Source organism: Buteo buteo, chromosome 17, assembly GCF_964188355.1.
Source record: "Buteo buteo chromosome 17, bButBut1.hap1.1, whole genome shotgun sequence".
NCBI lineage: Eukaryota > Metazoa > Chordata > Aves > Accipitriformes > Accipitridae > Buteo > Buteo buteo.
In genome coordinates, this window is record NC_134187.1 from 756,950 (window position 1) to 773,632 (window position 16,683).

Here is a 16,683-nt window from a genome sequence, read left to right on the forward strand (position 1 = left end):
CTCTGCAGGCCACAAATTTTACAGATCTTTCCTTCTCCATTTTTATGCTCACTCTTTACACTCTTGATTATTCACACCAGTAGGTTCACAGCCCCTTCACAGTACCTTTCCATAAGAGATTGTTGAGACTTTTAATAGATTCAGTGAAAAGAAATCCCAGGATTCTTACACATTTCCAGGCACCTCAGTCTTGCTGATTTTACTTAAGTTGTTCAGTGCATTCAAAATTTACGTGACAGGGATCAAGAGAGTTGGTTACAGGTCTATTTCTCTGAATCTCTCCATTTAAGGAAAATCAAGTTGCAATTGCTTGATAAAGGTTTCTTCCTGTTTTCCCAAATCTACAGTTCAATGCCCCTGAAGTGTTTTGGGACCCCAGGAAGTGAGGCTTGAGGAAACTGCAGAGTATTTATTAAGGCTTAGTATTAGACCAAAGTTTTCCCTTTCAAATGTGTCGAAAAAATTTTACAGATGTCCACAGCTTGTAAAGCCAGAAAAATGTAGTTCACTATCATTTTTCAGGGTCTCTTGAAAGACAAAAGGTAATCATTAACAAATCAACATTAGCAGTACTAACAACCATAAAATCATATGCTTTTTATTTAACATAAAATGAAACATTAAGATAAAATACACATTTGTCCATGTGCTGAAGAACTACTGTATTTTACATTCATTTATAAAGCAGGTAGTTTTACATGACAAAAATAAGTGAGAGGAAGAGGAACAGAATCTGCAATAAGACATAAGCCACAGGGCAGGCTTTTCCTTGTCAAAGTGCTATCTCCTAAGGGCACACAGATCTTCAAGTGACAGGTTAGAAATAGGCTGTTTTTAGCACTCCTCACATCCCTCTTAATGCTGGTGAGAAGCTAAGGTGGAATCTTATACAGCAAAATGAGTGAAAAACTTGTTGACAAAACAACCTTTGCCAAAATGCATAGCTGCAGCACAATGGACCACGTTTGTCCCTGATGTATTGCTCCTTTGCTGGAACTGGCCTGTGCTGTTTTTAAATGCCTAGAAGTTACCTTAGTGAACTACAATTCCTTTTTTTTTCTATACAAACCTCGCCACATTTCTTAAATTTGACTTTGCAGACAGACTGCGATAGGGTATGTATGGGCTTACAATCGCACAGATTTACGGCAATGGAGGGCGCTGTAAATCCAGTGAAGTCGGCTGTTTGTGGGTGTATCCTTGGTACACCTCTAGACACCAGATCAAAAAACTGTTACTGAAACCTCGGTCGCTGAGGTTCAAGGTAATGCCTCTCCCATCTCAGCTACAGGTGGGCTAAGAGCATCTGCACAGGCAGTACAGTTAAAACCGTGTCAAGTGGGAAACAGCCCTGTAGTAAGCTGCAGTAGCTGCATCATACTCATTTCCATGCCTGCATTGCCTCTTGGTTCATGTTCCTGCTGTTGGCCCTGGAATTGGGCCATGAGGACCCTGGAGGCCTGGCCTCCGAAAGTTAAACTCCTGGCCCAGCTTTTCCAATATAAAATCTATAATGCAGCATCTGAGAAGTCTTAACTGAAAGGTATAACCAATTAGTTTTATGCTTTAAATTGGGAGAGGAAGGAATGGGAGATGCAGCAGTACCAGGGGAATAAGGAATGTTTTTTGTTTGTTTGTTTTTTTTTTTTTTTTAAAAAAGTGCAGCAGATCAAAACACATTGCTATTACATATTTTGTCTAATCCAACAAATATAAAAGCTGTAATTCCATCTCAGGTATGTGGTAACTTTGCAAGGTGTAATGTCACCAGAAGACTGAGACGAAGCTGGTCTTACTATGTACACTTAGCTAAAATATAGCTGTGTGTACATATGTATACATGCATGCACACCTGCACAGCCCCCCCACTATAGACTCTATGTATATACACACACCCAAACAGTGGGACTTTCTTACAGTGCAACTGTTTATAGAGTGAAAGCCCCCCTCAATGTGTCAACAGCAAGTTTTGACAAAGTATTGGGTGCCATGTTTTGTTTTTTCAAGAGATTCTGATAATAATTGAAGCAGTATGAAAATAATCAGTTGCCTGCCTTTTCAGGGCTTAGATTTGTACTTTTAAAACTTGACTTGTTAATGCTTCTTCTTTTCCCACATTTGGTTTCCTTCCCTATAAGTCCCAGCAACAGAGAAGTGCTGTAAACATGTCCAGTTTATAGACAGGATTCCCGTAATTGCTTGCTGGAGTAAGTGGAATAGTGTAAATGTCATTTGAGATTCATCTAGGCCAAAATGGGCATCATACAAAAGGGGATGAGGCAAGTGCACTGTGCCTCCTGTGCTGTGGGGCCCTTTCCACCTTTCTCTCAGTAGATTAGTATTCTCCCTCTCTATATGCAGAACTGGGGCCAGCAATTACAGGGGCTGCAGATCTCCTAGTCCTTCAGAAACAAGTATACACAGAACAAGGAGTATGTGCTGTTTACTCTAATAAATAGTTCCATGAAGCAGTACCAGCACACAGGGGAAACTGATACACAGCGCTGTGTATCTCAGCTTAATCCTGACAGCGCTGCGACCTCCTCGTTTGCACACCTTTCCTGTCTGACCCGCTCTGTGGCTGCTCTTTGCAGTGTGTCTGTCAGATAATTGCTGCTCAAGATGAGCATCTCTAGGATCCCATTCCTGATGAGAATTCACTCCATTTCTAATAGCTGCAAAGATGTATCATCCTCTACAGTATGATTTTCACCAAAATTCCTACAAAGTAAAAAAAAAAAAAAAAAAAAATCTGCTTTGATAGCATTTCCTTGAAATCACTGAACTTTTGGTATATCATTTGAATTCCTCAAAAAGCGCCATAAGATGCTCACACAAGAAATCAAGCTATTTATTAAAATTTCAGCAGCACAGCAAAACTGACTAGCTTCCGATTTTGTTTTGGTTGAATAGCTTCTGTACCAGTATGTCTCTTTGGCTATAAAGGTAGCATTGCTTGTATAAAAGATCCACCTCAACTTCTTGTCTTCTCACCATAGATTATTCTGGGTGGTTATCAGGCAAAATGAACGAATATGAACAGAAACACAAACAGGACACAGGACTGAAAAATGCTCTGTATGCTCTATCTATCTAAAACTGCTAAACTCTTCAAAAATTCATTTGCTCCTCAACTTCTGGTTCCTCTGCTACCCTGTAGTTGCTAACAGCAGCTCCTGCAGTGGTACAGTACTTGCATCCTCTCTCCCTCTTTTCTTCTTTTCCTTTTTTTTTTTTTTTAAACATTATTACATGCTCAAATCCAACCAGCTCAAATACGTTTTAATACATTGAAAATGTAAAATAAAGAATATATGAAGTACATACAGTATATATATACATATTTCAAATACTTAAAATTCTTATGTAAAATATGATTTTTCTATATTATTTGTGTAAAAATACATTTTAAAATGGTGTCAATTTGATTTTTCTGTACATACCCTCTATTCCAATTTAAGTCCCTTTTAAAAAGGCAAAAGACAGACAAAGGTTTAGTATCTTCTAAACTGTGTTTACAGGCCTGTTGTCAAAACAAGAAAAAAGCATGTGGTAAACAGTATTGGATTTCTTCTTTTTAAGAATTCCCATTTTTATTGCATTAATGGAAAAAACTGAATCTTCTCAGTTCTCTTGCCAGTAAAACTATTCTTGGCCTTGCTGAGAAACTGCATACTCCCAATACCCTGTTTATCTAGTTCATAAATCATCCTTTGTCAATTTTTTTTTACAGATACTAAAATATATATTACTTAAAATATATTACTGTAAGCTCTTAAAATTGATCTTCAGTTATATCAAATGTATAGCATTAAAAAAAAACAACCTAGGTAACAAAGAAAATTCTGGATATCATCATCCTAACAAACACTCGAGCTGTTCTCCCTGTGAGACGCGGGTGGCAAACAGACCCGCTGTCCGCAGGGACCTCCTCGCCCACCAGGTTAACTCTGCACACGGCAGGTTAGCTGAGGGTGCTCCTCAACGCCGCAGGGTGCCAGAAGCAGCAACGTCCCGGGAATGGTCTTCTCCCCACCCGCCCCACCGCAGCAATTAATCCACGCTAATTGCCAGAGGTAATTCAGTGTGCACATGCCATCTTTGCCCTCCTACCACCACTGCAGCCACCTGCGCTTCCAGATGTGGGATTTTGGAAGTTCAAACCAGCCAGTCCTGGCTGGGGAGAGCTGAGCACCCTCCTCCACTGACCCCTGAAACCAGCAGAGCCGCTGAGGTGAAGCCCAGCGCCGACGTCCACTGGTGGCTTTCAAACAGCTCAGCCTGAGCAGAACTCCCAAGCGAAACAAAAGTTTCCCCAGGGCTTCAAGCACCCTGGGTGAGACACTTCTAATGAAGAATGCCACTGGCCTTTCTGTGGAAAATAAAGCCAGCCCATTTCTTTTTTACCAAGCCGCAGCGCTTTCAGATGACGCAAAGGCAGTCTGCCACCAGAGCGGCGGTGGGTTCTGCCTCCAGCCCTACCACGGGCCACACGCTTCTACCGCTTCTCACGCTGCTGCCACGGTTGTGGGGCTGCGCAGTGCTGAAGACTGACCACCTCCAGGGAAGGCGGGAGGACACCCGGGCAGGGCTGGTGCTCCTCGCCCTTCTGGTGGTCCCCCCGCTTTCGAGGGCTTCAAACGCACTGTCAGACCGAGCCTCCCTGGAGGAGAGAAGCCCGAGTCCTGCTCCAATCTACCGCTGCATGCAGGCCAGGTAGGAACCAGCTCCAGGATGGTCTTTGCTGCCTCTGTAGCAGCATGAACGACACCTGTCAGAAGTAACGACCTGAGGATACCTCCTGGCTGTTAATGACATGACCAGGAACTTGCTGCCCCGCCAGCTAGATACTACTGCCGTAAAAAAGATACAACTCCGCCGACCAGCGTAACTGTTAAGCATCTTGGTCTTTCCTTTTGATTTAAGAAGGGACATTAAAATTTCAGACAACATTCCTTCCCTGTGCTACCAATCTATCTCAAAACCCAAACTCATTTATAGTGCTGCATTTGCTCCTCCATTGCAACAACTTGTACCTGGGGTTTTTTTGCACTGGAAAGTTAAATTCCATTGATCAGTCTATATTTCTAGTTCTCATGCTGCAGGACCTGGATGTGGCCTGAAAGGGAAAATTTAAATCTGAATATCTTTTCTTACTCAAGTTGCTTTTACTACCACAAATATAGTTTGACATTAGGCTTTGAAAACATTTTATCTCAGATTTTTTTTTTATGACAGCATTTACTATAGCTCTATTAATTTAATACCTGGGGAACCAAAGTCTAATGCTTTAAACTACGTCACAACACACCTTATATTTGTAAATCCAGTGTGAAGGCAGGTTTATTATCTTGCTGGAAGGAAGAGCGGGAAGGTCAGATGATGGGAAGAATGGAGTCTGCCGGGAAGAGCCTCAGCAGTAAGGCAGCAGTAGCAGGCTGATCCCACGTAGGGAACACTCCTATACAGGCTGCAGGATTTCCCCCTTCTAAAATACTTTATTGAATAAACCAGCACTGTAAAACATGCAAAACTTTCAAGGTTTTATGTCAACCTGTACTTACAGTGATTATTACACCGAGTCCCATTATTTCTAATGATTTCCTAACTACTTAATGCCCACTTGCAAACCTGTGGAGATTCTTCCATCAAGTTGCACCTAGTAGCTCATAGCATATGTTAAAATCAAAGACATGCAGTTAAAAGAATTTATTTTCTTAAATAGAATAAAAGTAGCCCAAGAAAAGTGCTGATCCGTTAAAATATAACTAAGGCACTAAACAGAGTTGTAAACTTCCAAGTCATCACGCAAGATGCCTACACTGCCCAATGCATGTCCGGAGCCACGGAGATCTTTGTGGTCACCGTACATCCCAACCCGGGACAGCAACGGCCAGGCCAGCGCCTTTCCTGCAGGACTACGCATGAAACGGCAGCTTCTTGCACTTCCAGAGTAGACTCACAAGAGGTGTCTGTGGCACAGAAAACCGAACACACACACTACAGAGAATGCTTGTAAAATTCAAAGGGAGGAACAAGCTGGAACCACAGCCAGGGTCAGTGACTGGTTTGGAAAATGCTGAGAGGAGCAATGGAACAGCCTTTCCAAGTGGCAGCTGCAGCAGGTTGAAAAGCCCATGAGGGCTAAGAGCAAGCTGACAGATCACAGCCTGCTGCTCCCTCATCATCTTCTCCTTCCCCCTCTTAGGCAGCCTTGTCAGCCTAGAACAATTACACTGATAAAAGTCAAGGTGTGAACAGAATTGATCCAATTATGCCAGCAAAACCTCTTTACTCTTAGTTGAGACAAGAATGACTTTTTCCAGTTTAGTTTGTAACTAGCCACAATCTTTAAATTGGATTATACTGGGGGATCTGTCTTAGACAGGAATGAATGTGTCGCTCTGAGGATTACACTGCTGTAACTTCTTTCATGTCTAGACAAGGCTTGAGTTAATAAGGAATGGACAGACCCTGCTCTCAGTACTCGACTCCCCAGGGCACCCAGCCTGAAACCATTCTACACTGCACCCCAAGATTTTTAAAACTGGCAGAAATTCCTCTTACAGCACAAGAGATGGAAGCAGGCAGTGATGGGCTGCTGTCCGAATCAGTGCCGATGTACAAGTCACCCCAGGGAACAAGATTATCCCCGTTACAGCATCTGGGGCTGGAAGGGGAGAAGCCAACCCATGTTTGCTGGTCTGCATGTGCATGCATGCAGGTGGCGGTGGGGAACATGTACAGTCCAGGGGCTATTCCTTGGGCTACGACCACCACCAACATGTGTGCAGCGTGACAAAAAAACCTGGGAGTAATTTTTGTGTAGGGTTTTGGGGTTTTTTGAGATTTCAGTTTTAGATTAAGAAAATGGCAACTTTATTCTAATACCTAAATCCTCTTTGCCACTGGATGTCTAAGCAGAGATGTGTAGAAATCAGGGGTCACTGCTCCCCAGTAAATTTGAGTAAAACAGACCAAGATACGCTGCAGCTCTTGCTAACTCACACCCACTAATCCTGCTCCGGAGGACACCATGCTCTGCTGGACAGGGAAGGAAATGTTTCTGTTACGACATGATTAAGTCTGCAACTCTCTTTTCTTTAACATTACCAAATAAATCACCACCCACTCCTTGGAAAAACACACTGCTTCACAGGCAATTATTTCTGATCTTTACCAACAGCATGCCAGGTTCCCAGGTGAGGGAGAAGGGAAAGGGGAAAGCAGTAGTATAGTCAAATGGAAAGAAAAAAGGCTGAGGACCCCAGCTCACAAAACAGCTGTCCCACCTATTTTGTTAATATTGCTTCATCTTTAAAAGGCCTTTGGATTAAAAGTGAATTCAGTGCTTTTCCATCAAAAAGATACATAGATCTGTTACCTGACCAAGATGCAGTATGGCCCCCCACCCGCCCCGAACAGCAACAACATGGGACTGGATATAATTAGTGAACCTGATGTTCTTTGTTTTGGAAGAAACAACATACAGACCCTGGATGTGATGCGGACATGTTGCGATACATCAAAACGCAGATTGGCATGTGCTTCATTAGCCAGCCTGTCGTCAATTCCTCTTGTTGAGAACAGAGTACCATTTTATAACTGCTTTAATTTAGATTAATCAGAGGGAGTGAATTTGTGAACACTGAAAGTGAGGGTGAGCATCACTAGCTGTGTCCCACCATCAGGTATGAGGGGTGCGGCGCAGCCCCCTTCCCTCCGCACCCCCGCCCATCTTTCCCAGCCCCAATGCAACCCCGGACCTCAACTGAGCAAAATCCAAGCTAAGTCAAGCCTGATTTGGTATTTTAAAACACAAAGAGATACCCACAGCAGGCTAACGGTGAGGCCCAACAAGACACTTGTTTTTCTTTCCCTACACTTAGCTAAATATAAAATCTTCTATAGAAATTAGAGACGTCTGACTATTGTGGAGGTTTGAATGAGCACAGTAAGCTTCCTAGAAAACAGCAGGACCGAGGGTGACACTTAGCGCACTTCACTTGCATCATGTGCCATGACAGCTGATGGTTCATGACTGTGGGATGGCACTTTCCAGCTCACTCGAAATGCCTAAGAAAGCAGATTTCTGCTGAGTCCTGACAGTCCAGAAATGAAATGCAGTTCAGCACATATTTGTGATCTCTGCTTTAAATGGTTCTTGGGATTACTGATAATCATGGTTACTGAGTTGTTTTAGTGATTTAAATTATTGAATCCTATGGTTAGTACAGTTGCCTTTTTCAGTATTTACCAGTAGCAAATCAAGACACTACCTTCCTTAAAACAAGGTTACTGCAACTGACTCCTTGAAGGGGAGAGGATATGCAAATCAAAACCACCAGCCAATATTGCACAACCCAGTATGCCTTCTGGAAACAGCCTGGTCACAAGTGAAAGGCAATTACTTGAAAGGCTGGTACAATGGTAATGCCTTCCAATTCTGAAAAATTTGAACTAAAATTCAGAGCAACAAAGTGAGCCCACTCAGGGGTTCCTACTTCGGTACTCTGTGATCAGTCAGTACAAACATTTTGTTTCTTGATTATCCAGTTCTTCTCTTTGCCAAGAGAAGACCAACAACAGGCTAAGGTTTTGCCAGGGGTTTGTTCCCCCATCTAGAGCAGAGCTCAGCAAACATGCTGGATAGCAGGCTGGGGTTAATGAAACTGCAGTACAAGTCAAACACTATCTCCTAAAAGATTGAAAAAATACTTTTAAACAAAATAATGTGACATATTTACATAATTCCTTAAGTGCAAACTCTTGTCACAATTCACGTAGTTGAGCTCAATTTAGACTCACTGTACAAGAAGGTGCTCTTTCTTTAATGAAAGAAGAACTCTACTCTGTATTCCTGATTCAGTAACGCGTCTCTTGTGCAAGGCAGTAAGTTTCCTGTTTCTTCCCAATGTACTTCCAAAAGCAAAACCAACAACAAGCCATCCTCTTCCCCACTTCCCATCCCAGTTACCGCACAACGAGGCAGGAGACACAGAGCTTAGAGGGGCCAATGCAATCATCATGGCAGAAGGCACCGCAGCCCTTGCACATGATCATGGCTTTCAACCTGCAGTAACATTTGGAAGGGGAATCCTCCATGCTGTTGTCTTCAGCGAAGGCTTGAACGGGGATGGTCTGAGTGTGGTTGCCAGAGTTCATAGCTTGGCTGGTGGGAATGGTGGTTACAGTCACAGAAAAGGACATGACGTTCCCCATGCTACTGGACAACTGATTGCATTCAGACAGCCCAGTCATAAGAGACCCTTGGTTCACGTCTGGGGAGGTGGAGACGTTTATTGTGCCACTGTAACTGGGTCCAATGAGCTGTGCTGCAGCATTTCCAGATAGCTTTGCAGGGTGTGAAGGAGAACGCAGTGGAGGTGGCTGCTGCTGCGCAGAGTCCGAGGACGGTACAGAAGTACTGAAAAGCTCCGGATTGCTGTGCATTTTCCCCCTCATTGCATGTGCCATTTGCTCTTGAGCAGCTTGAATAAAATCTCGTGCTAGTGTAGTTCCGTCAAATGCCTGAACGTTCTCCTTGTTGACTGCTGCTTGCTGAGACGTGGCTGCTTCTGTCTTTATACCCTTTTTAGGAAGGGTGCTGTAATCCGAAGAATTTATGCTATGTGATACCTGCTCTTTTTCACACTGACCAGAAGCCTGGGCAGCCTGGGGCTCCTCTTTTACACTGATACGCTCATGTTCATCACCAGTACTCTCATCATCTGCATCTCCTTCATCGCTGCTGCTGCCATGGCCACCTATCTCCTCACATTCCCCAAATTCTGTTTTTGGAGCATCAGCAGGACTGTTCAGACACAAGCGGTTTTCAGGGTTCAAGGAGAAGCCTCTCCTCAAACTCTCTGAACCACGACCGTAGGTGGAAATGTTGAGCAGATAATGACCAGACATAGCAGGCTTGGATGTCCTTCTGCCCATGAAACCCAGCATAAATCTCTGGCTGGTGGAGCTGTTTTCTAACTGGAAACCTGAGTGAGTGCGGTTCAGTTGTGAAGGCTGAAGGACTGGCAACAAATTCTGCCTCTGGACCCTCTTGATAAGAGTCTGAAGGATCTGCTCTTGGGTTGTTTTGCTGAGTGCCTCGTGGCACTGGTGCTGGTCACGACTGGAGTCCTTTCCCGAGGGGAGTGGAAAGGTCCTTGGAATGTGAGGCAGAGGCCTGTTCTGGCAAAAGAGCTTCCCAAGCTGTTGTGTGGGTAAACTTGACTGTCTTTCACCGCCCTCAGCTCCAGCACCGTTCCCTGCTACACTTGTAGCACTGGATGCTGCTGCTGCCCCTTTTTCTTCATGAGAAGCTAATGGGACAGTTTTCATCTCTGCTTTGGTGAGAGGCTTCGGCAGGATTTGCTCCAGAGGGACGTTCTTGCCTTGAAGAAGTTGGGTGACCAAAGGGTTGTTAGCAGGAATACTGGAGCTTGGTTTTGGGAGGGCCCCACTTGAGCCTGAACTTGCATGATTTTTAAGGCTAGGTGCTGCTGACGAAGTGCTAGAGGGTGGGACAGATGTAGCAGATGCGACCATACCTCCAGCCTGGGCTTCTGAGCTCACAGATGTTAGTGAAGATTTCAGAGGGGAAGGAGATTTGCTTGTAGAAACATCTAAGCTGGTCCCTCCTAAGGCTGTATTTGTGCTGGGATCTGCTGTGGACACCATGACGCAGACTGCTCCATCCCTGACAGCTGGTGCCCCACAGGCCTGGCTTGGACCTGCTGGAGCCGAAGGTGCTTTCTCTTGTTTGTCACTGCTACCAGCATATGGGGAGCCTGAAACCTGATTTACAGTCATACTGGGGGGGCTCTGCTTTATTCTGTTGGTTTTCTCTAATGCCGATACCGCTGATGAGGAGGAGCTGGTGCCTGTATTGCTGGCTGGAGTTCTGGACTGCAGTGTGGAAGTTTGCTGTAGTTGTGCTCTAGAAGGATTGTGAGGTGGTGCCTGGTCCGTGGCCTGGGTCTCCATTTGGGTATGGGTCCCTGGACAATGGGGAAGAAACCCTCTCGAACTTCCCCCGCTTCCAGTTCCTGCCAGTTCCAGTGCACTTCCTCTAATTCCAGTTTTGTTGGTTCCGCTCGTTGCTGTGTTACTCTTCTCTCCTCCACCGCCCGGTGGGCCCCCACCACCGCCCGGTCCAGGCCCTGGGACAGCCCCCCCCGTCGAGGCAGCGGCAGCAGCGGCGGCGGCGGCGGCAGCGGCTGCTGCCCTCTGAGCCTTGGCTTGCTGGGCTTTTGCCTTGATGTCTGCCAGAGTTCTGGCCCCTGTTCTTCCCGGACTGGTGAGTGAGATTGGGAAACGTGCCCTGGGAGAGACCTGGCCCGCAGGAAATGGCATTGGGGAGATTCTGGAAACAGGAATCTGAAACAGAGGAGGAGAAAAGCGCAACTGAGATACGGGGAACATTTAACCCACATGTTTAAGAACTTAAGTGTTTAGTTTAGAGGACTAGTTGTACTTTTGGAGAAATCCCTTACCTCCCTCACTTGAGATAAAAGACATATATGATCTTTTGATGTCTGGCACACCTATTTTAAGTCTATTACAATCTTAGCAGCTCAGACTGGAAGTTCAACCCTTGCAGTCACAGGCTAGTACGTTGTACACCACTATGCAAAAGTTGATCAAGCTCCCTCAGCAAAAACTGTAAGGTTGTTCCACAACTCAACAACTATCGTCCCTTATTCCAAGTTTCATACTTTATTCAGATGTAGTTTACATCCTTTTAAAGGTTTGCATCAACGTTCTGCTTGATTTTGTATTGCTCTTCTACCCCTGCGTATTTACATGTGTCTCCTCAGTGTCTTTATAACAAAGCAATAATAATCTCTCTACTGTGTATCTGTCGATAAAATGCCAGTATTTTAGTCCTTTCTTCTAAAATAGGTTCTCCACTCCCCTCATCATTCCAGTTTACTTTCTGTAAGTTTGTTCTTTCTAGAACATAAGTGATGAGAACAGTGCACTAATGTTAGTGCTCTTCTGTCTCACAAAGATTTAAGCGAGTATATTTTAAGGTTACATTTGTTTTCATGTATCTGCAATACCTCGCTGACTCCCACTCATCTTCTGATTAACCAGTTCACCACTTCTTTCTTTTTTGACAAATGACATGTCTTCTACCTTACAGGGGAAAATATTTGCAATCACCCTTCAATTCACTCTATTATTAAATTAAATCCCATGTTTATTACACTGGAAGGTCAACCATTCTTCCTGTATATTTCAAATCTGTTCTATTGACAGGTTTCCCCCAATTTTGTGTCACTAACAAATTTTATTAATGCTTTCCTACCTTTGTGCTATGCTTATTAACACAGTGAGAAGAATGAACTGTTTTTAAAATTTTGTGTTTGCATACTTCCTAGTATAAAAATCTTAATAGGAGAGTAGAGTTCTTAGGACATACAGAAATACACCAGTTAAGCAGTTTTCCATTAACAACTTCTGCCTAAGGCTCCAAATCAGGGAGCTGAACTCTAACCAGAGCACATTCTGGTAGAAAAAGCACAGGCCCTATTCTGCAGAAACCAAACTTTTCTATTCATACAGTCACACAAGACTGTAAAACTTTTTCTGTGCTGGCTCATCCATTTATTATCTACCATTGAGCATAACATCACTGAAAAAGGAATTAGTGTTATCTGTACACATGCAATCTTGTAATCATTTTCTGAAAAGAGTATCAATCGTCCAAATCGAGTGTTTATTACTTACCAACGTGGTATTTCCTGGCAGTTTAGGAGTAGGTGTGTGGTCCTATGACCTGGATCTCAAGTGTAAGAGAACGGCATTGTCCAGGCCAAAGTCTGGAACATTTCTTTCATGCTTCCTTTCCACCTGCCTTATCCTAGTGGTGATGGATTGCCTGTTTCCTTTCCTATGTAGGTTCTCGCTAAGACTCAGCAGCTAAAGGGCTTTTGGACTTGAGATGTTCCCTAAAATAGTCTTCCCCTGCTACCTGGTCTGGCACTATACTGCATTCAGCTGGTATAAATGATAACTAGAAATGATAATTGCTAGATGGTCTTTTTTTTTTTTAAACACAGGTAAATAATTAAGTTTCTGGACTTGATATAATAAGAGGAAGCTGCTGATAGCATTCTCTCTGGACCCGTTACTGTACTGCTGGGGATACTCACACATCTGCAAAGTTCTCTGCACTCCTGGGCTACAACTTGCTTTGTTATTACAGCCTCGCAGTTCCGCCACAGCTCTCCCCCATTTCCACCGTGAACTACAGTACTCCCTGTTATACTCAGTCTTGGGCTTTTGCACAATAGTTTGAGCTTCTGCCCAAGAGATCTTTTAACAGATGCACGTGTATGAGAGGTACTTAACTGAAGTTATGTTGATTAGCCAGCCAGCAGATTCCCTTTAGCAAACAGCTCAGCTTTTACAGTTTTGGATCAAATATCTCCATCACTATAATAAGCAGGTAACATAATTTACATAACTAGAACTGACAAAGCATTTCTGTGAGAGCCACCAGCTGAACTGACCCATGTAAAGCCACTCTGTGGATCTGTCTTCATTTCTCTTTACCTTGAGTGGGGGAACCCGTGGCACCGGGGTCCCCGCTGCAGGAAAGGACTGTGGCTGGGTCCGAAATGCCTGGTGGTGCTGACAGTTCTCCATGACGCGTGGCTTTTTTTCAGGAGTGGTTACAGCTTCTTCGGGACTCTCTGACTTCCTCTTATGGGCTTCAACACTGACTTCCATCTCTTCATTTACAGGGGACTTCTTTTCTGGTGTTTCTGGAGTCATCACTGGACTTTTCACGTTTGCTACTACTTCACCTGCTTCAGGGCTCTTTGGTTTACTCGGGGCCAACACTGAGGTACTGACAGTCTCTTTCACTAGCACTTCCTTTGATGCAGCGTGCTTTCTCTCTTCTTCGGGCTTTTGACTAGCGGCAGTTTGTGGTTTCTCTTGAATGGATTCTCCTTGGACTCTCTCTTTTATAGGGAGAGAATGGTCACTAGGTTTCACTGCACACCCATCCGGGGAAACCAAGGCCTCTGCAGGTTTGGCTGGTTTTGGCTGCATGTCCTCTCTTCTTTCCTCTCCTTTTTTCATTGCCAGTGCTTCCTGGACTGCTTGTGCTTTAGACTCTAATGGAGAAGTAATCTCCTCTTTGCGTGGTGCCAGAGAGGCTGGCGTGCATTTTGGCTGTTCAGCTGTTGGATTTTCAGTCTCTGTCTCGGCAGAGCTGGTATTTGCTGTCAGTCTCTTGGACTCTTCAGGACTTAACCCAGAACTATCAATAAAAACAGAATTTTTATTTTGTAAAACATTCTTGCGAAAAGCATACTCTCCCTTAGGAAAACTGAGAGGGGATTCTCTACATACCACACCCTAAGTATGTGTCACAGACCTCATTCTATGCCATGATCTTTGAAAACCTGCAGTACTGTTAGTACTTCCACATGAAACAGAACATAATAGCAAAGTTTAAAAACAGCTAAATTAAATACATGGAACACAGGTTAGATCTAATCTTCTAACCAGATACAAATTTTCCAGGCTGCGAACCAAAAGAATTTGGCAAACAGTAAACATTCCCTTTATTAACTACCACAGACCTATCTCTGCAGCATGCAAACAACCCCACACATCTTGCATTTGACTGAAACTCATATGGTGATTATTTGCAGAAAGGGACACTAAACTCCTGAAAAGTGTCCCACCATTTTTTCCAGAGGAACACAGCTAGCGTCAGAATCACTGACATATCCTTAGCTTAGAACCAACGTTGCTGCCTTTCTCCATCATCAAAAATATTTCCCTGTATTATTCATCCATCTTTATTTGTGAAAGAAATGAACAAGCTGGGAATCAGAGAAATGTCTGATTTAGGATCAACTTCATCCATCCCTCTTAACGAAATATCAAATTTGGTTTTTTTGCCAAAACATGAATCCTTAAAGTCTGACGAAGCCAGTCTGATGAATCTATGGTATTGATTTATACCAGGCAAGTTCTTAGGAGCTAGAGAGAACTGAAGTCCTGCTCTTGTGCACGTCACCTCCACACTGTCCTGCTGCCCCCGGTCCCTCTAAAGCTTCAAAAATATGGCTGTCACCTTTTATCTTCCAGCACAGACCTCCATGGGTGATGACATCCGGGTTCTCAATGCTGGGAGAACTGGGTAAGTTAGCTGAGTAAAGCTCTTTGCTAATGCCACTAGATCACTTGCATTCTCAACCTGGTGTATTCCTTTACTCAGTACCGCAGCCTGCCATATGTACATGCACACACACATCAGCCTCCTGCTCACCCATGAAACCCCAAACTATCAGACCATGGAATGACAGAAATAGGGCTTGCAACAATCCAAATACTCTAGAGGGTTAACACATCATAGATGAATGGGAGGAAACTGGCTGACAGTCCAAGGACAAGCATCAAAGCTAACTGTCAAGATGCAGGATAAGAAATTCCTTATTAGTTATTTATATGCGTCTGTTGTTTTTCAAGTTTCTTAGTATAGTTACTCACACAGAAACCTGTAATCCTCTCTATAGCCCAAAAGGATGGGAAAGTCTTAAAGCAAAACAAAATGCAGAATAAAAGACTTGCAGACTTGGGAGTTTAACCAAATATGTGTCTGATTGAAGATGTGGGGAAATACACAAGATTTTATGTAGCAGGTGACTTACTGCAAAGGTTGAGTATGCTCAACCACCACATACCTGTGGATCTCCAGAATCCTGACACTAGAAGAACCCTAAGAGGGGTATGCCTCAAAGTATCATAGTAAGGAGCAGGAAAAGTTAAGATGGAAAATCTAAAGGACATCCTCACTTCAGGAAAACAGTATTATGCTGGTTAAAGCATTAGAAATCATGACAGCAAACACATCACTTCTGACCTAGATCACTCAGGCATTTTCTCAGTTCTGTGGCAGCTAGATGAAGCTAGAGACCCTTTTCAGGTTTCAGGACTAATGAGAAATAATGTGTATCGATAGACAGCATGCTACAAACGCAGCAACAGGTACACCTGGACAGGCAATGCAGGATTAAAAAACACAGTTGAATGTCTTACCTCTGACCATAGTAGCTCTCAAAAAAGTGTTCCTTCCACAGCTCGACTTTCTTTTCCTTTTCTATTTCTTGCCTTATTCTTAGCTGCATTTCTGGTGTAAACTCACCTGCAAAACACAGCAAAAGATATCTTAAAAAAGCTATGGGTAAAATGAATCAGGATAACCAGAGGAGCCTTCACGCTTGCAGGTGAGAGTGCTATCTCAGAAGTCCCCTTTGGAGCTTGTGACACTGTAGCCCTGCCTGTGGTACTTCAGCATTTCTCCTGAGCTGTGAGGTGTTTCTCTGCTGCTTGCTCCTTGCTGTGGATGGGCAACAGCTTTACACCTCACAGTCACAACTCCTTTCCCTGTCAGTGTCTGCTCTGGCTGCCAATACATGCTTTATGTGAACTAGCGCTTATTAAATGAATACAAATCTATACACAAATATATGTTGTGTGTAAGCATGCACTACATAACTGCCATTTTCTGAAGGATATGAAGATATTGCCTATGCAGATGGCAAAGCAATGTGGCACCTTAAAATGACAGTCATGGATGGCTGCGGTGAAATACACATGCAAGAACATCAAAGACTTCTTGCCCAGCATAAATGACAGAAAGTATTTCTGGCA

General features: G+C 43.7%; 1 protein-coding gene across 8 annotated transcripts in view; it reads right to left on the reverse strand.

Moving 5' to 3' along the window:
• Positions 1–582: 582 nt before the first annotated feature.
• ASXL2 (ASXL transcriptional regulator 2) overlaps positions 583–16,683 on the reverse strand; it is a 129,727-nt gene continuing 113,626 nt past the window's right edge. For 7 of the 8 annotated variants that reach the window (XM_075048832.1, XM_075048834.1, XM_075048837.1 and 4 more), the window contains 3 exons: positions 16,069–16,174; positions 13,564–14,278; positions 583–11,379 (listed from right to left, as the gene is read on the reverse strand). In XM_075048832.1, the coding sequence (XP_074904933.1) occupies positions 8,974–11,379; positions 13,564–14,278; positions 16,069–16,174 (3,227 nt within the window). In that variant the 3' untranslated portion in view covers positions 583–8,973. The remainder of the gene's footprint in view (positions 11,380–13,563; positions 14,279–16,068; positions 16,175–16,683) is intronic. The other variant, XR_012653276.1, reaches the window with a different exon arrangement.